This window comes from Gossypium hirsutum, chromosome A06, assembly GCF_007990345.1.
Source record: "Gossypium hirsutum isolate 1008001.06 chromosome A06, Gossypium_hirsutum_v2.1, whole genome shotgun sequence".
Lineage (NCBI taxonomy): Eukaryota > Viridiplantae > Streptophyta > Magnoliopsida > Malvales > Malvaceae > Gossypium > Gossypium hirsutum.
This window is the reverse complement of record NC_053429.1, coordinates 17,213,839-17,238,566: the sequence shown is the minus strand read 5'-3', so window position 1 is coordinate 17,238,566 and position 24,728 is coordinate 17,213,839. Positions and strand designations below refer to the sequence as shown.

Sequence of the window (24,728 nt, the reverse complement as noted above, 5' to 3'; positions counted from 1 at the left end):
TTAAGTAGGCTTTTAGGTGTTTCTATTCTTCTTTTAGATTCGGGCTAATGGATTTTAGTCCAATTATGTTTATATGTAATTAGTTTATTCTATTAATTCCAGTCAAATCTTTTTCAAAAAAAAAAAACAAAATCAACTGAGCCACATCACAATAATAAAAAGATTTTTCTTGAAATAAAGTATCGGTTACTAAAAGGTATTGGGTTTAGCCACCCTTATCGACTTTATCCAAAAAAAAAAAACTAAAAAAAATAATTTACATATTATCATTCTATAATAAAAATCTATACAAAAATTTGTGATCAACAAAAATAATTTGCAAAATTCTTTGAGTTGTTTATATATATCTATATATCTATATATATATATATATCTTTAATTTAGAATATTATTAAACCTTTTCGTTAAATTGTTATATGGAAATTTAACAATTTAAAAAAAAACTGCAGAAAAAGAAGAATAATCGCCAATATATGATGTTGTCTTTGAAGAGACCACTAAAGAAAATATAAACAATTTAAGGAAAACATCCAACATCACAACCCCAAAAATCATTGCTTCTCAAATACACTTTTGAGACAAAAAAAAAAATACTTCTAAGATAAAAATACTGTTAAATAAGATGCAATGCTTTTGAGCTTTTCAAAAGTATTTAAAAAAAAAATCTTTACAAAAGCACTTTTTTCCCCAAAAACAAAAACAGAACCCAAATCACTAAAACATAAAAGCCATTGTTACTTGCACCACCAAGATCACTTCCATTTCAAAGGCCGACGCCACGGCCAAAACCTATAACACCATGTAAGCCTTCTAGGCCGCCAATACCCATATAAGCATCTATTCCAGTGACACCATCAATTCCACCATATTTCCCAACCCACTAAAGCCACCAAGTAAAAGGATTCCCCTAAACATACCAGCGTAGTTGCCAATTCTAGCAAAGTCACCAAGTCCAGCATAAATAAAATTCTTCTTATCATCAATGCACTATCTTTTGGTGAATCTACCTTCTGTATATCGGTTTACAATGTTTGTTTCTTCTTGAGTCGATGCACATTTGCACAACCACCAAAACAAGTAAAATGTAAGTTGTTTACATCATGTTTTAACAACAATTGTGCTAACTTCTTAATGTTTATAAAGTATAAAGATCAAATTATGATAAATTAAAGAGGACGGACTAACTTTTCGGTTTTCATAAAATAGAAGTATGAAATTCCAATTAGACGTATATATATTCACTTAAGACGACATCGTATGAGCCACCTAGTTGCCAGTTAAATGCTAATAAATATGGTATGGATGGAGCCGAGGTCCTTAAAAGCCGATCAATGAGGCCACGTGGAAAGCCGATAACGTCAACGTCGTGAAGAACAGAAGAAGGAACGAAGCAAAGGCAGCTCTTATTCTAATACAACACGCTTAAGGAAAAATCGCCAAATAAAATACCACTACCCTTAAGGAATCTACAGATCTCTGTCCCTCTTTCTCTACGTCTCAAACCCTAATTCCTTAGTTTTTACAGGTTACAAATCATTTTCTTTACAACGCTTTTTTTATTTGATGGAATTCTGTTTTTTTTTCGTGTTTCCGAGTGATTGATTATTGTTTCTTTTGATCGGATCTTATTGGTTATTATCGTTAAACAGAAGATCGGGGGTTTAATCGCAGAGAATCAACCATGTTTAACAGGCTTTTCGGGAAACCCAAGCAGGAAGCAAATGCTCTAACCACGTTAGACAAATTAAATGAGGTATATTCTCAGAATTTTATCCTCTTTTTTTCTTCTCTAATTAAGAAATCGCTTATTTGCTTTGGATTTCTTTTGCGTTGTGCGGATCGGTTTTTTGCTCTGAATTCGAAATTTGCGTTTGGTGAATTTGGGGTGTGTTGAATTTAGCGACAATAAGTGGTCGGGACTTTGGGATTTGCATGAAATAACTTACTGGCTAACGGATTAATGGAACAATATTATGTGATAGCTTTTGGTGAATCATTAAATTGTTTGATTACATTTTTGGATGGTTTGTTTTCGATCGACGAAAAATAATAATAGCTAAAGTGGAAAAAAATGGTAATACACTTACATACAAAAGTAGTAATGGAACCCTTGTTGACATGGGCTGTCGATCATCTTAGGGGGAAATCCCTTGATCAGTGGCTCCTAGATTATTGTGTGCATTTAGACAATGGAGGCACTTCTGCAACAGATTACTAGTTCTGTTCGATATAGATTGTGAAATATCAGCAAATTTTGTCATAATCTTGATGAAAGTAGAATGTGGGGATTGGACATAATTGGTTAAATGAATATAGGCATTGTTACTGCCTTCAGTTTTGATTTGCAGCAAATTTTTCTTTCTTTTTGGATAAATAAAATCTTTTACTTATCCAAAAAATAATGGAGCCCTAATTACATTGTTTCTATTTTAGATTTTGTTTAATTTGTACCCTATATTTATTTCCATCATACAGACCCTTGAAATGCTCGAGAAGAAGGAGAAAGTACTTGTGAAAAAGGCTGCTGCTGAGGTTGAAAAGGCCAAGGAATTTGCCAAAGGGAGAAACAAGAGAGGTATGGATGCAATTCTTCTGCTCAATATTTTTCATAGTTTTCCATGATTTTCTATGCTGAAAAATACAAATCAATTTTTGGTGGGACTGTTGGACTTTCAATTTATAAGCTATAGTGGTTCTCCTTTTTGCTTGGTTGTGCATAAATAAGTTAAGTAGTGTATTAAACTCGTTTGCAGCAGTACCATGTGATGACTGCTAACTTACTGACACGAGATCTCATGATAATTATTCTTTTATTTTTTGGTACATTTGGTAATCAGACGATAATTATTCTTATTTCTTTAGTATTTATATGGTTCTTTTTCATTATAATCCCGATGCAATTTTTGCTTATTCCAAGATAGAACATATTAGAGCAAAGATGCCCTAAAAAGAGAAAAAAATGATTCTCTCAAACTCAAAGCATTGCAAGTTTCATCTTTGGGGGTATTTTTCCCTTTAACTGTGAGTGATTAGTGTTCTTTGGACATTGAGTGATGATCTAATGCCAGATTAACATTAACATGCTATTATATAATTCTGAATTTCTGGTGTGTAATGTGCTCCTTGTGTGAACTTCGACATTCAAAGATCTCAACCTTGTGTAGAAAAAAAAAAAGGATGAAGTAGTTTAGTTACGTATCATTTATCATCTGATTTATGACTGTTTAGAACCATGCTGGTTACATTTATAGTGAAATATGTCTTCATTGATGCTATCTTATGCAGCGGCTATACAGTCCTTGAAGAGGAAGAGACTATATGAACAGCAAATAGAGCAGCTTGGAAACTTCCAGCTTCGTATTCATGATCAAGTGAGCTTGGAATTTTGTTATTTTTAGTGCTTTAACAATGCCTTGGAGCCTTTTTTTTTTTTTTTGCTGTTTCTGATGATACTAGTTTGTATGTATCTCTTCCACAGATGATAATGTTAGAAGGTGCTAAAGCCACAACTGAAACTGTAGATGCATTGAGAACTGGAGCAGCTGCAATGAAGGCAATGCAGAAAGCAACGTATGTATTCTATATATTTTTATTGTTAGACAAGAATTTCCTTTAGGTTTTTCTTCGTTGTATTTATCCCTTTGCAGAATGATTACCATATCATTGAAGTTTGCTGGCTTGCAATTTATGCTAATCTACATTAGCACTTATCTTGATGAAGAACAGGCACTGGTTAATTCTCAATGTTATACTGAAAATGTGCAGGAATATGGATGATGTTGACAAAACAATGGACGAGATCAATGAACAAACTGAAAACATGAAACAGATTCAGGAAGCACTGTCAACTCCTCTTGGAGCTGCAGCTGATTTTGACGAGGTTAGTAACTTTCTGATGCGCTTGTTTGTGTTCTGTTTTTTCCTGTTATTTTTCTATATTTACAAATATTATGTCTAGCATTTATGCTCATGAAAACTTTTGATGCTGTAGGATGAATTCGAGGCAGAACTTGAAGAACTTGAAGGTGCTGAGTTGGAAGAACAACTTCTCCAGCCTGCAACAACTGCTCCTGCAGCTCCAGTGCAGGTGCCTGCTGGTAGGCAACCAGCTCGTCCTATTCCTCAAAAGCGTACTGCTGAGGAAGATGAACTTGCTGCATTGCAGGCTGAGATGGCACTTTAAGGTAATTCATTTTATTTCAGTTCCGAGAATTACGTGGGAAGCTTAATACATGGGTAATTGATTTGATTTGATTTGATTTAATATTTGCTATGCAGGCATATAGCAGAGAAGTGATTTTGTTGATGGGAGTACCGCAGGTCATGTTGCAAAACATGAAGAGAGGCCGTGTTGTATTATTGAATCTTCTACTTCAAAATTTGTGTGGATTTAAGATTTGACAATGTACATAAAGATTTGCATGAACTAAATGAAGCTCCCCCTTATCTTTTGTTCGTTCAATAAAATATTTATATTCTATTCGAGCAGTCCATGTCTTTGAAGGAAGTTAAAATTGTGTCGAAAAGACCATGTTTTTAAGTCCCAAATAGTTAGTGCTAACTAAGGTGGGTTTGTCGGGAATGGCAGTCGGAACTGAACAATTTCTATAAAAAAAATTGTTTTCAAATCTCTGTAAAGGTATAATAGATACACAAAAGTAAGATATCATATTGCAGTGTTGAACTCAAAACAAACAAATTAGATATTTTCAAGTATTTGAATCCACACCCTAGTTGTCATCCCGAACGAGATAATTAAGGCAAGAATAAAACTAGTCATCGCTTTTCTCATTTTATAAGTAAATACTGAAGAAATAAAAATAATTACAAGCTGAGATTGAAGAAGAAAACAAAAATTTAAATCGAGGAAAAAATAAAGAATTTTAAAAATTACAAACACGACTTGGTTGTTTAATTCCGTCACAGATAATGTCAGTGAATGATATATGTGAGCACAAAAGCAAGCAGCATTAAAACGTAAGCAATTCCCTGATCAACTGTTACCCCTGCAAATCAAAATCTAAACTGTCTCATGCTTGCCCCCATAAAGGAAAACAAACCCAACCGAAGTGCACAGTAAGAGGAAAAGCATACCATCGCTTATAGGAGGAGATGCAGGAGCAAGGCTTTGAGCATTGCTGGAATGTACCATATTCAATACAAATCTAAAAATCAGCATTACTGCGAACCCAACTCTTAGCCTCTCCATTCTTTCTACCCTTACTTCCTCCTGTATTTTGTTTTAACAACTTGGAGAGTTGAGGAGGGTTTAAAAAGAGACCCGAAACTGAGAATCTTAAGGAGGAAGCCGCCACTCTGGCTTCCAATGCCGTGACAGAATTAACAATGTTGAGAAAATCCCCACTTTTCGGTGTTGATTGGTGCCACGTGTAGGACCAATGGCGGCTGCACGTTCAGAGTCCTGGTGTTGTTTAGCTGTATTCCATGGAATCATCCAATGAATGAAGTGCCTTTTTTTTTTTTTACTTCCCAATTAGCTAGCCACATGCAGAAATGATTGGGTTTTAACCGAATATTTGTTGGTTTAGTTACATATGGATGTATGTCAGCTTGTGGTTTTCAAAGTTGTCTAGAGGATTTTGATTCTTATAATCTCAATTTTAATCCTATATCTTTTTGTCAATTTAGTTTTTATTCTTTTTTCAAATTAAATTTAACCCTCAATCTTTTAAAAAAGTCAAATTGACCATCAAACTTTTAAAAAGAAGTCTAAATGATGTTTTTTTTAAAATAAAAATGCTAACTAGAATATTAATTTTTTAAACACGACAACCTACATGACAATTCACGTGTACTTTATACTAATTTTTTTAAATTTTTATTTTTATTTTTTTAATCTTAATTTTGATTTATTTTATTTTTATAATTTTTGAATTATTTGTTAATGTGAGATATAAGACAAATGATGTTATATTAGTGTTAGAGGCGTAGCCAGGGGGGCTGGCATGGGCCCCGACCCCCCCTAAAATGTAAAATTGCATTTTAGGCCCTTAGGTTTTTTTTTTTAAATTTTCAATTAGTAAAGGTAAAATTTCACTTTGGCCCCCTAAAATTATAAAAATTCGATTTAATCCTTTACAAATTATAAAGATATAAACTATAAAAAAATTAAAATTTCATTCGGCCCGTCCTAAAAAAATTTTCTGGCTTCGCCCCTGGTTAGTGTCACGAGGCTAGATCTTCCATCCTGCAATCTATGTGGCCTTAGGTGACTTCTTTACTTCAAATGCGCCTAAGTCATCTTCGCTCTCAAAATTGAGAATCTTTTTGGAACTCTTTAAGGCACCGAAGCAAAGGGGAAGCAACTCGAAAGAGAAAAAGAACTTGAAAGAAGAGAAAAGCCACAAAAAAAGCAAAAGCACAAGAGTTTGAGTGAATGCTCTCAAAGAATTTAATTACTCAAGAATGAAGTGATTACAAATAAGGGGGAGAGGCCTTTATTTATAGTTGAGCTCCCCCAGATCCAACGGTACAAATTAAAATACATCAATGGTCAAGGTTAAAAACAATCTACAAACCAAATATCTAAGATTTACAGAATCAGATCTTCTAAAATTACAAATCTTCCAAGATTGCATATCTTTTAAGATTACTTCCCATACTTGTCATGCTATGTAGATGGGTATTAAATCTCTTCAAGTAACAGGTCAATCCTATTAAGCCATGTGACCTACCGCGAACAAGATGGATCATTAATTGTGCCATAGTTGCACCTTTCTTGAGCAGCACATAACATTCTCCCCCATATATTCTTGCGACACCCTCGTCGCATCCTCCGAATGAAACTTGTCTTTATTGTCCTGGAACTGTCACAAGGCCTCAACAAGCTCCCAACTAGCTTTACTATCAGGAAGTCACTTCTACCGAACTAAGTATTCACATCATGGCCTATACTACTTTCATCAAATCACCCGATCTGCCATGATGCATTCAACTTCAAGATCATAGAGACATTTACCCCTATTTGCACTTGTTCAGATTTGCCTCGATTTGGGTTCTTTCTGATCCTTATGGAATGGCTTAAGCATACTAACATGAAACACCGGATTAACCTTGAGTTTTGCTAGAAACTCAAGTTTGTAGGGCACATTGCCTACTCTCTTAAAAACTCGAAAGGGTCTCTCATATCATTGTACAAGCCCCTTGTACAAGCCATTGTGGCACAAAATCAAGCATAATTTCGCAAGGACTGGATCACCAACCTGAAATTGTACATCTTTACAATTCTGATCAACCCACTTCTTATTGCACTTACTTGCCTTGTGTAGGAAAGTTCTGGCTAAATCATTTTTCTCTTGTCAATCTTTCGAAAATAGATAAACTATTGGATTTGGTCCTGCATAGTGAGTCACAACAACTTTGGGTGTGAGTGGTTGTTAATCCGTCACTATCTCGAACGGACTTTGAACCGTGGCCCTACTTCGTTGCAAGTTGCAAGAAAATTGGGCCACATCCAAAAGCTTTAGCCAGTCCCTCTGTATGCCAACAAAGCATTCACTCTTTCGGTCTACCCATCAGCTTGCGGAAAAATACTAGTGGAAAAGTTCAAGTTTGATCTCATCAACTTGAACAACTCTGTCTAGAACCAGCCCATAAACCATCTGTCTCGATCACTTGTAATGGATTGTGGCACTCCCCAATATTTCACAACATGTCTAAGGAATAAACGAGTTGCCTCCTTCATAAGGCACTTCTTGGTTGCTGGAATAAAGGTTCCATACTTGGAAAACTTGTCCACTACAATAAAAATACTCGCAAACCCATTAGATTTAGGCAAAATAGCAATAAAATCCATAGATACGCTCTCCTATGGGTGCTACGGAATAGACAGAGGTTGTAATAATCCGACTGGAGTCTTCAACTCTACCATCTCTTGTTGGCACACCAGACAAGTTTTCACATAGGTCTCAACATCATCACCCATATGAGGCCAATAATAACGACCCTCCAAAAGAGCCAATGTGTGATGCGTGCCTAGATGACCAGCCCATCTTGAATCATGACATTCCTTTATGACTTCTTTGCACAATTTCTCATATTGAAGCACATAAAGACTATGCCCCTGAGTGTACAATAACTCTCACTCAAGCCAAAATCCCCTTGTTTTCCCCTCATTGGAAAGCTCGATCAAATTCTTGGTTTTTGGGATCATGGGACAATCTTTTTCAGATGCACTCTAATAAAGACTTATCAGGCTGGTTGATTGCTGCTAACTCTATTTTTTGGCTAAGTGTACCAACCACTGTGTTGGCCCTCCCTTGTTTATACTTCATGTTGATATCAAATTTTTCTAAGAAAAGTTGCCAACGAGCTTACTTAGGAGATAACTTTTTCCGAGTTAGAAAATAACTATTTGCAATGTTAGTCGTAAATACCACAAACTTGGAACCCAGTAAATAGTGTCTCTATATGCTCAAACAATACACCACTGCGATCATCTTTTTCTCTTGGACTGTATATCACTGCTCTGTCTCATTAAGCTTTTGACTCTTGAAAGCAACCAGATGCCCGTATTGCATCCCTTCAATTACATAGTTTGATGCATTTGTGCATACCTCGTACAATTTTGAATAATCCAGTAAAACAAGTATGGGCTCCCTTGTCATAACTTGTTTCACTCAATGAAAGGCATTCTCATACTAAAGATCTCAATCCCACACTTTACCTTTTTTCAACAAGTCTGTTAAGGGTGCGGTGATTTTGGAGTAGCTTTTAATGAAGCGTCAGTAATAGTTGGTCAACCCAAAGAAAGACCACAACTCTGTTACTTTGGTTGGTAGCTTCCAATCAACAATAGCCCAAATTTTGTCTTCATCCATCTAGATTTTTCCACCTTTCAAAATGTCACCTAGAAATGGTACCTCGCGTTGAGCGAATGAGCATTTATATTCTTTGACATAACATTCATTTTCTTGCAAGGTTTGGAACACTCCCCTCAAATGTTTCACATGCTCCCCAAGCAACTTACTGTACACTAAAATATCTTCAAGATAAATAACCACAAAATAATCTAGAAATGGTTAAAGTACCTTAATCATTAGGGTGCAGAATGTGGCTCGAGCATTCGTCAGCCTGATGGGTATCACAAGGAACTCATAAAAACCATGACGAGTAACACACGTGGTACTTGGCTATTCTAACTTGCTGATACATCTATTGCAAATCCAACTTGGTAAACCATCTTTCACTACCAAACTAATCAAAAAAATCTGAAATAAGGGGAATCGGGTATCTCTTCTTCACAGTGATTTTGTTCAATGTTCGATAATTAATGTACAATCTTATTAACCCATCATGTTTCTTCTGAAAAAATATTGGCGCGTCAAATGAGGCTTTAAATGGTCTAATGAACCTGGCATCTAAAAGCTCATTCAATTATTTTTACATTTATTTTAACTTTAGCGGAGACAGTCAATATAAGGCCTTAGTCAACGACTCAGCATTGGGCATCAACTCGATTCAATGATTTACTTTTCCCTTAAGTGGCAACTTCTTGTGTATCTCTGCAGGCATCACATCTCGAACATCTTCACCATACAAGAATAGATGAAATCTATAATGCCCTTAACCCGAATCCATCACCGGAATAAAGTTACGGAGAATTACCGGAGTTACCGATTTATTTATCAGATATTTTATTTCATCTAACGTTCATATTTGGAACCAATTAAAATCAACCATATTGTCCCTTAAATGTACTTATTTTTCTCGACATGTTTTACTTGAATTTATTACTCGTCTCAATATACTTAATTTCCTTGTATCAACATATCAAAGATAATCACATATTTACATGTCATGATAAATATTATTCTCTTGCCATTTCTTCATAAACATAAATAAGATAATTCATTATATCGATATTTCATGCATTTAAAAATACAATTCAAGTTACACTAACTTACCTCGTTACTTGTTTATGTTTATAATTTCATTAATCCGATATATTTTCTTTTCTACGTTCAAGTCTCGTATTTGAGTCGTCCAAATAATAAATTTGATCGTCTTTTTCATTTATTTCATGTTCTAATACATTCAATTAATGCTCTAAAAAATTACCATTTTGCCCCTAAACTTTTAAATTAATGACGATTTCATCCTTAGGCTCAAAAAAATAAAATTCTTGCAATTTTATCCTTATTTCCAGCCGTTATTCTCAACAAATTGATAACAACTCACGAATTCTATAAAATATTAAAATTTTCCATAATTTCAACACTTTTCAATTTATTCCTTAAAACATGTTTTTCCCGGATCTTGAACTAAGTTAATAATTTCATTAAATTTTACAATTTTAAATAATAAAATAATCTATTTCATGCAAATTGGTCATTTCTAACATTTTTACAAAATTGTCCATAAAGTTTTACTTTTATTCAATTTAGCCCCAGAGCCTAAAACATGCAAATTAGCCATTCTAACTGAATATTCATACATATTTTCCTCCTCCTCCTCCTCTCCATTCCACATCTTATATTTATATAACATGCTATAGGTAACATTATCAATAATTTCACCATTTACTTATATGTATATTTAAATATATCCATTTGCGTCATAGTCACTAAATTATTTATATCTTGAGCTGCAGAACTCGAAATTAAGATCCGTTAATTTTATATGAAACTAGACTTATGTATATTTTTATCATAAAATTTTCAGAATTTTTTGCTTTAGCCAATAAGTGCAGTTTATTCTTTAAAGTCACCCTTATTCTGCTGTCTGACAGTTCTGACCATTCTTTCTAAAAATTAATTATCTCATTGTACAGGATTTGGATGATGTTCTAGTTTGTTTTTATTGAAAACAGACTCATTCAGGATTTAAAACATATAACTTTAAGAATATAATTATTTTTTCCAATTTTTTATGATTTTCCAAAGTCAGAACAGGGGAACCCGAAATCATTCTGACCTTGTCTCACTAAATTTATTATATCTCACAATTCACGTTTTCATTGCTTACACCGTTTCTTCTATAAGAAACTAGACTCAATAAGATTTAATTTCATATTTTTTTCATCCTCTAATTCGATTTCCAAAATTTATGGTGATTTTTCAAATTTAGCCTACTGCTGCTGTCCAAAACTGTTTTAGTGTAAGATGTTTTAGTCCAAAATTTATGTCGAAATTTCCTTGTTTTCTTTTGATTATGAACTTCATTATTTCCATAATTCTATAGCTCCTTTGTGCACATATTTATCTAATTTATCATTTATATCCATTCCCTATCCTTTCATTTCACAATTTATTTTTAATTCAATATTGCGAATATACCTTATAACGAAAATTGCTTACCTTTTTATAAGAGGCCCATTAGACTAAACAGAACACTTAGGATATACGGAATAGATATAGAAGTGTATTATTATGCACTATTAATCAGAGAGCACTAGATAAGTACCAACGTGCTATTATCGGATAATGCGCTAGAGTCTCTTAATAGTGTACCACTAATATCTTAGTAGATCTAATCTCATCTACTTGAGCAAATTACATTATGCACGCATATCACTTTTACACTTTTAGCATAACGCTTTTACATACTTTACAATTTAATCATTGTGCTAATAACTTGTATGTTTATATCTTCTCTTTCTTTAATATATGCAATATATTTCAAAATTCACTAATAATCTTTATCATGTACTTCATATATCACTTTCTAATTCCAATTTCACTTTCAATTCATTCATAACTCAATTTAATTTCCATTCAATTCAACAATAATACTACCTCATACTTCTCTTACCATATACATAATTTAACATTTAACATTTAATAATAATAAATAATTTGAATTATATTAATACAACCGTACGCTGAGTATGTCTATACTCAGTGGTATTACCATAATTCAAATTATAAAAACTATAATAAATAATAGACATCAAACATGTAACAATATAAGTCATATGTGTTAATTTATACTTTAATTTCATATCTCAACAATAGTCTTTCATCAAATGGCATCATATATCATCTATATTATCTTTAATCAAATCATGAACCTTTGGTTCAAGCTTTCAATCTCATATATCATGTAACACCCCTATACCATGTTCGGCTCAAGGAAATTGATATAGGAATATTATATTTGGTGCCAAAGTAATTCTTGGCCAATCACTAATATACTAGAACATAAATGGAAAAAAAATTAAATAATTTATAATTAATTCATAAGTTTGTATTCAATTAACTCATACACTATTTCATTATTTCCAATTCATTCTATTTTCACTTCTTATTTCAATATATCAATTTCAATTCACATTTCAATTCATAATTTCACTTTTTCATACTTTCAATAGTTCAATCGATCAAATTCATTTGATTTTCTCATTTCATTTATTCAACTGATTTCAATATCAATAATTCGATATTTTAACAAATTCATGAACCTTAAGTTCAAGCTTCAAATCTCACATTTCAATTCAATTCACAATTCAACTCATAATTTCTTTCTTATTTGTATATATATATTCAGTACGATCAATCAAATTTATTTAATTTTCTTGTTTTAGTTATTCACCCTATTAACAAACCCGAACTTTGACGGATACACGAATTCCAACCAACACACCAGTATGGTACATTGTGCCTTAATGGTACACAGTACCTAAACAATAATTAGTAATGGTAGCAGTAACAGTAACAGTAACAGTAACGGTATTCAACATACAAAATGTTGAATCTGTAACAGTAACGGTAATAGTATTCAACACACAAAGTGTCAAATAGGTAACAGTAAAGGTAACAGTAACAATATTCGACACACAAAGTGCCAAATCGGTAATGGTAACAGTAACAATATTCGACACACAAAGTGCCGAATCAGTAACGATAACAGTAACAATATTCGACATACAAAGTGCTAAATCGGTAATGGTAGCAGTAGTGGTAACAGTAACAAACATATAACTGCCAAAAATACGGCACATAAAGTGCCTGATCAGTAAAGCCGATAAATCCCGTACTCTTCCAATCCTATGGCATGCCAATTATATCCAACTATCCCGACAAGTTAATAGGGAATTTAATTCTTATTTCAATTTATTTTCATATTTACCCCTATTAACAAGACTTGGACTTTAGCGGATATACGGATTCCAACCAAACACACCAGTATGGTACTCAGTGCCTGAACACTTCCAAATCCTATGGCATGCCAACTATATCCGACTCAGTCTGACTAGTTAATAGGGTATTCAAATCATTTTTCTATTTCAAATTCACTTTCAATTTAATCATAATTTCTCATATTTCAATATCCAACCAATACACATTTCAATTAATCATAATTCCATTCAATTCAATTTAATTCAAATTTACTTTTCATCTTTCAAATCAGTATACAATTCAATACCAATACATATTTCAGATATTCACATATAATCATACTTCGATTCAATTCCAACCACTTTTCAATCAATACACAATTCACATATTTACACGTATTTACACATATTCATAATTTTATTTTATTTTTATTCAATTCATATTTTTATTTTATTGTCCAATCAAATTTAAAATAACTAATTACTTTTCAATCAATATACATTTCAAATATTCACATATTTTCTTTATTTAATTCAATTTGATTCAATTCAAATCACTTTTAGTTTCCAACAAATATACTTTAAAATATTCACATAATTCATAATTCAATTACATAATTTAAATAACTTTTAATTTTCAATTTGTTCAATCCAATTTCAATAACCATAAACATTTTTGAATCAATTTCATTCAAATCAATATCATCATTTCAATTGCTTACCTAATTTTGCTTACCATGCATTTTAATTAAAATATAACAATTAATAATAAATAAAATTGAATTATAGTAATACAAATCTCATCAGAGTCAGAAGATATCACACTATCACAGGTTATGTAATGTATTTCTAGACTTCACATGTGCTACATTCGGCCCAATAACCGACTAAATCGTAGCTCTGATACCACTAAATGTAATGCCCCTAACCTTAATCCATCACCGGAATAGTTACGAAGCATTACCAGAGTTATCGATTTATTTATCAGATATTTTATTTCATCTAACGTTCATATTTGGAACCAATTAAAATAAACCATATTTTCCCTTAAACGTACTTATTTTTCTCGACATGTTTTACTTGAATTTATTACTTGTCCCAATATACTTAATTTCCTTGTATCAACGTATCAAAGATAATCACATATTTACATATCATGACAAATATCATTCTCTTGCCATTTCTTCATAAACATAAATCAGATAATTCATTATATCGATATTTCATGCATTTAAAAATACAATTCAAGTAACTTACCTCGTTGCTTGTTCATGTTTATAATTTCATTAATCCGATATCTTTTTTTTTCTACGTTCAAGTCTCGTATTCGAGTCATCTGGATCTTTATAAAAAAATTTGATCATCGTTTTCATTTATTTCATGTTCTAATACATTCAATTAATGCTCTAAACAAAATTACCATTTTGCCACTAAACTTTTAAATTAATGACGATTTCATCCTTAGGCTCAAAAAAATAAAATTCTTGTAATTTTATCCTTATTTCCAGCCGTTATTCTCATACAAATTGATAACAACCCATGAATTCTATCAAATATTAGAATTTTCCATAATTTCAACACTTTTCAATTTAATCCTTAAAACATATTTTTCCCCGATCTTGAACTAAGTTAATAATTTCATTAAATTTTACAATTTTAAATAATAAAATAATCCATTTCATGCAAATTGGTCGTTTCTAACATTTTTACAAAATTGCCCATAAAGTTTTACTTTTATTCAATTTAGCCCCTGAGCCTAAAACATGCAAATTAGCCATGCTAGCTGAATATTCATACATATTTTCCTCCCCCTCCTCTCTATTCCACATCTTATATTTATATAACATGCTATAGGTAACATTATCAATAATTTCACTATTTACTTATATGCATATTGAAAACTGTCCATTTGCATCATAGTCACTAAATTATTTATATCTTGAGCTGCAGAACTCGAAATTAAGATGAAACTAGACTTATGTATCTTATTACCATAAAATTTTTAGAATTTTTTGGTTTAGCCAATAAGTACAGTTTATTCTTTAAAGTCACCCTTATTCTGCTGTCTGATAGTTCTGACCCTTCTTTAGTAAAAATTAATTATCTCATTGTACAGGATTCAGATGATGTTCTTGTTTGTTTCTATTGAAAATAGGCTCATTCAGAATTTAAAAAATATAACTTTAAGAACCTAATTATTTTTCTCCAATTTTTTTATGATTTTCCATATTTAGAATAGGGGAACACGAAATCATTCTAACCTTGTCTCACTAAATTTATTATATCTCACAATTCACGATTTCATTGCTTACACCATTTCTTCTATAAGAAACTAGAATCAATAATATTTAATTCCATGTTTTGTTCATCCTCTAATTCGATTTCCAAAATTTATGGTGATTTTTCAAAGTTAGCTTACTGCTGCTGTCCAAAACTGTTTTAGTGCAAGATGTTTATTTACCATGTTTATAACACCCTTATTTTCTTTCTTTACACTATTTTTCATTACTTTCTCTTATTTTCTCTTCACTAACATATCAAGAACATAAGACCATATATAAGAAAACTCTACATTAACATCAATTCCATGCTTTTTCAATAATATTAATCTTAAAAATGTATTGAAATCTTGATGTTCTTACCTTGTTCCATTGATTTCAATCTTTAACTTAATTTTCTCTCCCCTTCAGCTTTCTTTTCTTGAATCCAACTTGATATTCTAACTTACCATAGTCTCCTTAACATTTTTCTCTCTTGTTAGCCATGGAAATTCTTTTAATTTTTGGGTGAAAATGGTGAATTTTTTATAGAAGGACCAAATTGTAAAGAAAGTAAAACTTTCTTTTTTTCTCTCTTTCTATCACGTTAGTGCATGGGAAAGATGATGGATGGTGTGTGTGTGTATTTTTTTTTCCACACACACACATACATATATATAGACTAAATAAAATAATAAAATAATAAAATATCTTATTAAAATATTAAATAAATAATAATTATCTAATTAAATAATTATAAAATATCACCAACATCATCATTACTTTCTAGATTCTCTCTCTTCCAATTGACCATTTTGCCCTTTGTGATCTTTTAAAATTCCATTCTTGAGTCATCACTTAATTTGGTAAAATTACAATTTAGTCCCTTATAATTCTTCACCTATTCAATTTGGTCCTAATTCATCAATTTTTCTTGGTTTCTAGATCATTTCACCCTTAAAATATTTTCACTATTAGTCCTTCAACTTTTTCATATTTATACTTTAATCCCTCAAATTTTAAGTATTTACTCTTGGGCCACAAAACTTTTCTCACTTTTACAATTTAGTCCTTTCTTGATTCAATATGTCATAATATACTTCCCAGTGACATAACTCAATTTTCCTCTTCAAATTTTCCTCTTCTTGTCACTTTATTTCCTTATTTTACTATATTAAGGATAATATCTTACTATAGAAATTTTCAAGATGTTATAAAATCACTCCATAAGAATAGAATGTGGGACTTAGTAAAGCTTCCTAAGGGTAAAAAGGTTGTTCGTTGTAAATGGGTATTAAAGAAGAAAGAAGGGACACTAAGAGTTGAAGAACCCATGTATAAAGCAAGGCTAGTTGCAAAAGGTTACAGTTAGGATTCAAGTGTAAACTTCATAGATGTGCTTTCTCCAGTTGTTAAACATAGTTTGATTTAAGCCTTGCTTGGTATTGTGGCCATGTATGATTTGGAGCTTGAGCAGTTAGATGTGAAAATAACATTCATGCATAGAGAACTTAAGGAAGACATTTACATACAACAACGAGAGGACTTTATAGTCTCAGAAAAGGAAGACTATGTTTGCTTGCTGAAAAAGTCTCTTTATGGCCTAAAACAATCACCAAGGCAGTGGTACAAGAGGTTTGATTCATTTATGACTACTCATGATTTCAAAAGAAACAGTTTTGACAATTGTGTTTATTTTAAGAAAAAATTATGATGGTTCATCTATATATCTACTCCTTTATGTTGATGACATGTTGATAGCAGACAAAGATAAATGAGAGATAAGAAAGGTCAGAGTCTAGCTCAATAAAGAATTTGAGATGAAAGATTTGGGAGCAACAAAGAAGATACTTGTTATAAAGACTCTCATAGATAGAAAAACATGTTAATTTTACCTAAGTTAGAAAAATGTACATTGAAAAAGTTCTTTGCAGGTTCAGTATGCAGAGTGCCAAACCTATTAGTGCTCCATTAGCAGTCCATTTCAGACTTTCATCGGCTTTTCCTCCACAATTAGATGATGAGATTGACTACATGTCACATGTTCCATATTCTAGCACAGTGGGATCTCTCATGTATGTTATGGTTTGTTGATGTCTAGATTTATTATATACAATTAGTGTAATTAGTAGATACATGGCGAATCTCGGTAAAAAACACTAGAAAGTAGTTAAGTGGATTCTTAGATACTTACAAGGTACTACTGATATTTGTTTATAGTTTGGAAGAACTATAGATGGAGTCATTGGGTATATTGATTCTGATTTTGCTGGAGACCTTGATAAAAAAAAAGGTCACTCACAGGGTATGTCTTTACTATTGGAGGTTACGCTATCAGCCGGAAAGCCACTTTGCATACTATAATTACTTTGTCTACTACTGAAGTTGAGTACGTGTCAATTACTAAGGCTTGTAAAGAATCTATTTGGTTAAAGAGACTCTTTGGTAAACTTAGTAAAGACCTTCAAATCAGTACAACGATTTTTTTATATTCAGAGTGCCATCTTCCTTATAAAGGATTAAATATTTTATGAAAGAACAAAGCACATTGATGTTCAGTATCATTTTGTGCATGATGCTATTGCTCGTGGTGATATTATGGTGAGCAAGGTTAGTACTCATTATAATCGTATAGATATAATGACTAAATCACTTCATATAACCAAGTTTAAGCATTTCTTGGACTTGATTGGTATTCATTGTTGAAGAATGCCCCTTTAGAGGTTTTATGGAAGATGTGGAGAACTTGTTTGTTGAGAATTTGTGTCAAGGTGGAGATTATTAAAGTTTGTGACACCTGAATCCTGTCACTTGTTGAAGAAATAAATATAGTGGCAAAATAAATAGATTTGTGGCACAAGTTGAGTTCATATAGAACTATACTTATATTATTTGACTTTGATTAGAACATGGTTTTTCAACCCTTAAATAGATGTAGTCGAAAATTTTATTGTACCATTCATTTTTCAACATTAGTGAATTTCTTCTTCTTTGTCCGTGGTTTTTTCTCGAAAGGGTTTCCACGTAAAATTTGTGTGTTCTTATTTTTCTTTTCTTATTTCTTTGTGATTGTTCTATTGTCATTATTAACGTTTATTATAACAATGTCCCAAATAAAAAAACCCAGTAATATTTATACCACCAGAGATCATCGATGATGTGTTTTTGTCTAGAAAAAAAATGTATACAAAATATATAAAAAATTGCAAAACATGAAAATTGTGAAGCATTTTACATTTAAGGGAATACAAAAGCAACACTAGCAACAACGACACTGAAGGGCGTTGAGGGCTCTTGGGTTGACAGCGATGAGATCGACCCAAATGAAGACGATGGTGGGTGTTTTTCTTTGTCAACCTATCAACCCTTTAATTAAAAGATACTATAACACCCCATACCTGATTTGATTGTTAGAGCAACTACGATCAATTACAATTCAATTGAATAAATAACACATATTATTAAGTTCAAAACATCATTACGACATGATTTACAATCATATACGAGCTTAAGAAATCTCTTTAGATAACTTGAGGTCGAATAATAATCATATTGTAAAATTTTCAAACTATCGGGTTGACTTACGACTTTGAGGGCTCCTGGTCATAATGCCACTCACTGATTACTCCTTGTCATGATGTTAATGGGCTGACGTTGCGACGTGACTGGCTATTTTCATAATGTTCATATACACCAATTCACATCACCTGAATCAAACTATCAAATGCAACATTTCTACCATTCTTGCTATATAATACCATTTACATTCATATTTCACAACCATATGCATAATTAAAAATGGACATTAGTTATACAATTTTCTAATTGACTCTTTTTTTATACAAAAATGACTAAAAACATAGGTACATACCATTTATCGAAAATGTAGGGAGACTAACAAGCATTGCTGAGTTGATATAGTGGATTGGATGTTGAAGTCACATATCGAGACTTCGAGATCTAAAAATACCTACACAGGGGAATAAATAAATCATACGCCGAGTAATAATGCTCAATGGTACTTTCATGACTCAAATTAATAATTCAATAGCATTAGCAATATGAACACATTCAACACATATTCTAGGTTCAACCAATTCATGTACTAATCATGCCAAATATCAAGATGTTGTACAAATTCATTTACCCAAGCATATACACATTTATTAAGTCATATATGACAACAACATAACTTATTCATTGCATTCCATCTTATACTATCTATTCATCTCTTTCTATTCAATCTTTATCAAATCAATTGATTCATTTCAGTTCATTTCCACGTCGGCCCTTGGGGCTCGTAATAACCGATTTGCATGATCTTTCACTTATTATCTTTAATCACATTTCACATATATATGCACATATGGTATCATTTCAATTCAATATCATTTATCGATTTTATAGTTTATAACCCCTATTAACCAGGCTCGAGCTCAAGACGGATACACGAATCATCCAACCAACACACCAGTCTAGCACCACAGTGCTATTAACACACGAAGTGCATATTGATACACATAATGCATCATCGAATAAACCAAAACAAATATACTAGCACACATAGTGCATCATCAGACAAGTGAAGCAAATATACTAGCACACAAAGTGCATACTGACACACAAAGTGCATAAACTCGTACTCAATCTTATTCTGTGGCATGCCAACTATGTTCGACTCCACTCGAACAATTAATAGGGTACCAATGATCAAATCACATTAAATATACCAATTTATATATCATAATCTCATTTCATTTCATCATCAATTCATATATGTCCAGTATCACATGGCATGGTTCACACTACAATCATATCACATATCATATATCATTTATATCATACTCTTTTCTACTATATTCATTTCAGTCCAATTTCTCGACATTCAATATTATCAAGTATTAATCAAATTATACGAGAGTAATACATTTACCTCAATAGATAGATTTGTAACATTCACGCGTGCGCGCACGCGCACACACACATCAATATATTGAACTCGAATTATAAAAGTACAAATTGAGATTGTTCACTACTTGTCAGTAGGTCTCTCATCTTACCCTTTTCTTGAGACTGTCCGACATTGTCTTTAGCTACGTTTGATAATTCAATAATAAAAACAATATCAAGTTACATTCAATTCCCATCTAAATACATAACCATTATATTTTACATTTTATTCAATTTAGTCTTTATACTTGGGATATGCATATTTTTCGATATTTAACATCAGATCAAAATTCGATTTCACATGCTTTCATTAGGGACCCTTTACTTCTTATTCATAGTATAATCTCATGACATTTTTTAATTTATTCAATTTATTCCCTAATGTTATAAAGCTATCTTCCAAGTTCAATTTACTTTCTAATTTAGTTCTTATCATGATCTAAGCTCATTAGCTATCAAATTCAAGTTTAATTTATGAATTTCTCTATAATAACAACTTATTAAAAATTTTAAACAATTTGATAGGCTAGCTAAACTAAGTTCCTATGATGCAATTTCCATAAAAAAAAATAGCTTAAGGACTTACTTAAATTGATAGTCAAATATTATTTCAACCATGAAGTTTTCTTCATTTCTTTTGTTCTTTTGTAGATGGTGGAAGTAGGGGCGAAGCTAGAAATTTTTTTCAAGGGAGACCTGTAACACCCTTAACCCTTATCCGTCGCCGGAATAGGGTTTCGAAGCATTACCAAGTAATCGTAATTTAATCACTCATTTCAAACATTTCAAAAATCATAAAATGATTCATCATTAACATGCATAGAGTCTCTTATTAAGCCTTTGAGAGTTTGAAAACACTTTAGAAACGATTTGAGACTAAATTGGGAACATTTGAAAATTTTAAGAAAAAGTTAGAAAAATTTTAACTGCAGGGTTTACACGGTCATGTGGGCATTCGAAGTAGGGACACACGGCGAATGCCCATACGGCCATGCGTGTGCCAGGCTGTGTACCCTTCTTAAAGAGTTACATGGGCACAGATACAGGCTGGGATAAGACCGAAATTAAATTGTAATTTTTACGATAATAAAAATGCAATTTCACCATCTGAATAGCTTGTATTTTTATAATTTTTAAAGGATCAAATCAAATTTTTATCATTTTTAGGGGGTTAGAGTGCAATTTACTTTTACTAATTTGAAATTTTAAAAACTTTAAAAGACTTAAATGAAAAATTCTCCAACCCCTAGATACGTCCCTAGGTTGAAGAAGATGAAATGTTTTTCATCTTTCTTCTCACTTAATTTAACATATATATGATAATTTGTGTATAAGTTAAACTTAATTAATCTAGCTTATTAATCATTAATCTAATTTAATATTTAATTAACTATAATTTAAAACTAAGTGGACTCGTCATTAATCTCACTATCAATATAAAGAACAATTATTTAATAATTATTTTGGTCTTTTGGATAACTGTTAACTAAGTTTTTAAGCATTTTCTAAATTAATACTAAATAGGGATTAGACTTTTAGAATTTAGCCCCTGAATTTTAATTAATTTTTTTCTCAGTTAAATTACTTAATTAATCTTTATAATTAATCTTTAATATAGTTTTATAATAACTTTATAATATTTCCTTTTTACCTTTATAGTCCCGATGTACAACAATAAAATTACGAAATTATATTTTTCAACACCATTGTTACCTATACAAATAAACTAACACCGAAATTCAAAGCAACCTCCTCTAGGGAACATGTTCCATTGTCAATAACCGAAAAGTGTCCTCGCGAAAGCAATAATAAAAGGAATGATGTTGATCATGGCGATAACAATGGGTGGGATCATCAATGATGTTGACGATGTATAAATTGCATATATATCATCTTCATCTTCACCTGCTGATTTTGATGTTAATGTAAATAAGATTTCAATACTTGCAATCACTTTCAAAAGATCTTGAATACATGCAATGAGATGGAAACTGGTTTTGGATCAATCAAAACTGTTTTTTATCCCACCATTCTTCCAATGAGATCTCGGTCCATTTTATCTCAAATAAAGATAAAAAAATTGATAAATTGTTTATATATATATAAATTTTTTAATATTTTTTAAAGTTTTTTCATTTTACAAAAATGAATTTGGATAAGTGATTGTCAATATTAATCTCATATGCACATTTAATTATTTTTTAAAATGATATTTTTTATTTTTTTATTTTTGCACGTGTGGCATGTCAACGTTAGCATACAACTACATGGAAACTTTTGGTGGCTTCAGTTAGCCACGTCATCGTAGTTAACAGTCACACCAGTTAACTAACTGTTTTCGTTAACGAAAGGGGTCAATTGATTTTTTTAGTTATTAAGAACTCAATTAGATGCACTTTTTTCATAATAACTCAATTGTTTTTTTATTTATTTTTATTGAAGATTTTTAACTTATTTTTTTTAAAAATTATAATTTAAAATTGTAAAGGTTGAATTGGATTAAATTCTCTCTTTCTCAAATAAAAATAGAGTAAATTACACTAACAATCACTCAATTGTGATGCAGCTGATAAAACAGTCACTCTGATTTCATTTCAATTACTCAAATTTTAAGAAATAACAAATCAATCCTACTAACCATTTTCCATTACAAATGTAAAAACAAAGTGACCTGTCATTTAACAAGTCACCACGTTATTTCCAACCCAAAATATATATAAAGATAAATTACACCAACAGTCACTCAACTTTGATCTCAATGACAAAACAACCACTCAACTTTCAATTCAGTCGCTCAACTTTTAAAAAGTAACAAATCAGTCCTACTAACTTTCAAATAACCAAACAACCATAAGGAAGAACAAATAAAACTCCTGAATGAATTCTTCTTGTTCAGGAAGAAAGCTAAAAACCATGGCTTCCTCATTGTCAATATCCCAAAATACCATTTTCGATATCCTTTTTAGATTACCCCTTAAGTTCGTGCCCCGATTCAAATCTCTTTCCAAGGATTGGGCTTACCTCACCCCGACCCCAACTTTCCTTACCGACCATCTCCGTCGCTCTTTTTCTGATCCATCTCTCATCCTCCTTTGCTAAAATACCCAATTCAATTTTGACTTTGGGATCTTGCTAATCACTAACTCGACCCAGAATTTCACTTGTCGGCATTTGGCTATCCCTTTGGAAGAACCGTTTCCTTTATTCCTAAAAATCATGGGTTCAATCGATTGTTTGGTTTGTCTAAATGTTCCCCTTGTTTTGCTTCTGATTTACTTTATGCAACTTGATAATGTTGGCGATGGAGTTAGTATTGTTTAGCTTAATTGACGACCCTTTTCTTTATATATATGAAGATCTCGACAAATCCAAGTCATTTTGGTTCTTGAATCGCTTGAATTTTGCTTTGAAGGATTTTCTCTCTGATAGTTTGACCCAAAATTATCTCCAATCCCATTTCGATTTGGTTTTTTTAGAGTTAATGGCTTTGGACAGTAGAAAAAGATAGTCAAATCCCAACCGTGGTGGCTCCTCTATTGGGGGGTTGAAAAAGAAAAAAAAAAGGATAGAGTGGTGGTTTGAAGGTCAACGATGGTGACGCCAAAGATGGTTGTGGCGAAAGCAATTACGGAGAGATTGTTGGGATGGAGAAGAATAAGTATAAACATATTGGGTAATTTACCTAAAAAGTAAAAATATTGGGTCATTTATTAAAAACAGAAAAAGAAGAACAAAAAAAATAGTCACTCAACTTTGCTTCGTCTAACGTGGCAAGTTAACTGGCCACATCAGGTAGTTTACTGGCCACATCACCTGTCCTATTAGGCTTGTAACGGAAAATATTAATAAGTGATTGATTTGTAACTTTTCGATAACAATGTTAATAGGTAATTAATTTGTCACTTTTCGATAATATTAGTGACTGATTTTTTATTTTTGAAAATTAAATAACTGAATTGAAACTTTACCTTGTCTAATGTGGCAAGTTAATTGGCCACATCAGATAGATAATTGTCCACGTCACCTATTCCATTAGGCTTGTAACGGGAAATGTTAATAGGTGACTGATTTGTCACTTTTTGATAACGTTAGTGACTAATTTGTCATTTTTAAAAGTTGAGTGACTGAATTGAAATCAGAGTGACTGTTTTATCAACTGCATCAAAGGTGAATAACTATTGATGTAATTTACTCATAAAAATATTACCATTAATTAATCTTGAAAAAGTGGATACTGTCGACAAATTCATTAATTCCATTAATCTGATCAAAGCGGATATTATAACACTAATTCAGTTCATTTTTTCATTTTCTTTTTCCTATTGAAAAGGGTGGAAAGTTCAACATTCAACAACTCTATAAGTTATTTTAATGTAATACTATGGGAAGTGTATCAGTCGAAATGACTGAATCCTTCCCTGCACTTATATTATTAAACTATT

At 31.7% G+C, this 24,728-nt stretch overlaps 1 protein-coding gene and 1 long non-coding RNA gene across 2 annotated transcripts; one reads left to right on the top strand and one right to left on the bottom strand.

Moving 5' to 3' along the window:
* The first annotated feature begins 1,198 nt into the window (after nt 1-1,198).
* Nucleotides 1,199-4,488, top strand: LOC107962691 (vacuolar protein sorting-associated protein 32 homolog 2). The gene is made up of 8 exons (XM_016899167.2): nt 1,199-1,525; nt 1,650-1,753; nt 2,476-2,575; nt 3,286-3,371; nt 3,479-3,570; nt 3,766-3,880; nt 3,992-4,184; nt 4,279-4,488. Exons 2-7 carry the CDS (start codon nt 1,682-1,684, stop codon nt 4,181-4,183), a joined length of 657 nt encoding a protein of 218 aa, XP_016754656.1. The 5' UTR covers nt 1,199-1,525; nt 1,650-1,681; the 3' UTR covers nt 4,184; nt 4,279-4,488.
* A 142-nt stretch (nt 4,489-4,630) lies between these two features.
* On the bottom strand, nt 4,631-5,489 carry LOC107962692 (uncharacterized). The gene is made up of 2 exons (XR_001701735.2): nt 5,095-5,489; nt 4,631-5,006 (listed from the first exon to the last, which is right to left on the bottom strand). It is a non-coding gene; the product is annotated as an uncharacterized lncRNA (long non-coding RNA).
* Nucleotides 5,490-24,728: the final 19,239 nt, after the last annotated feature.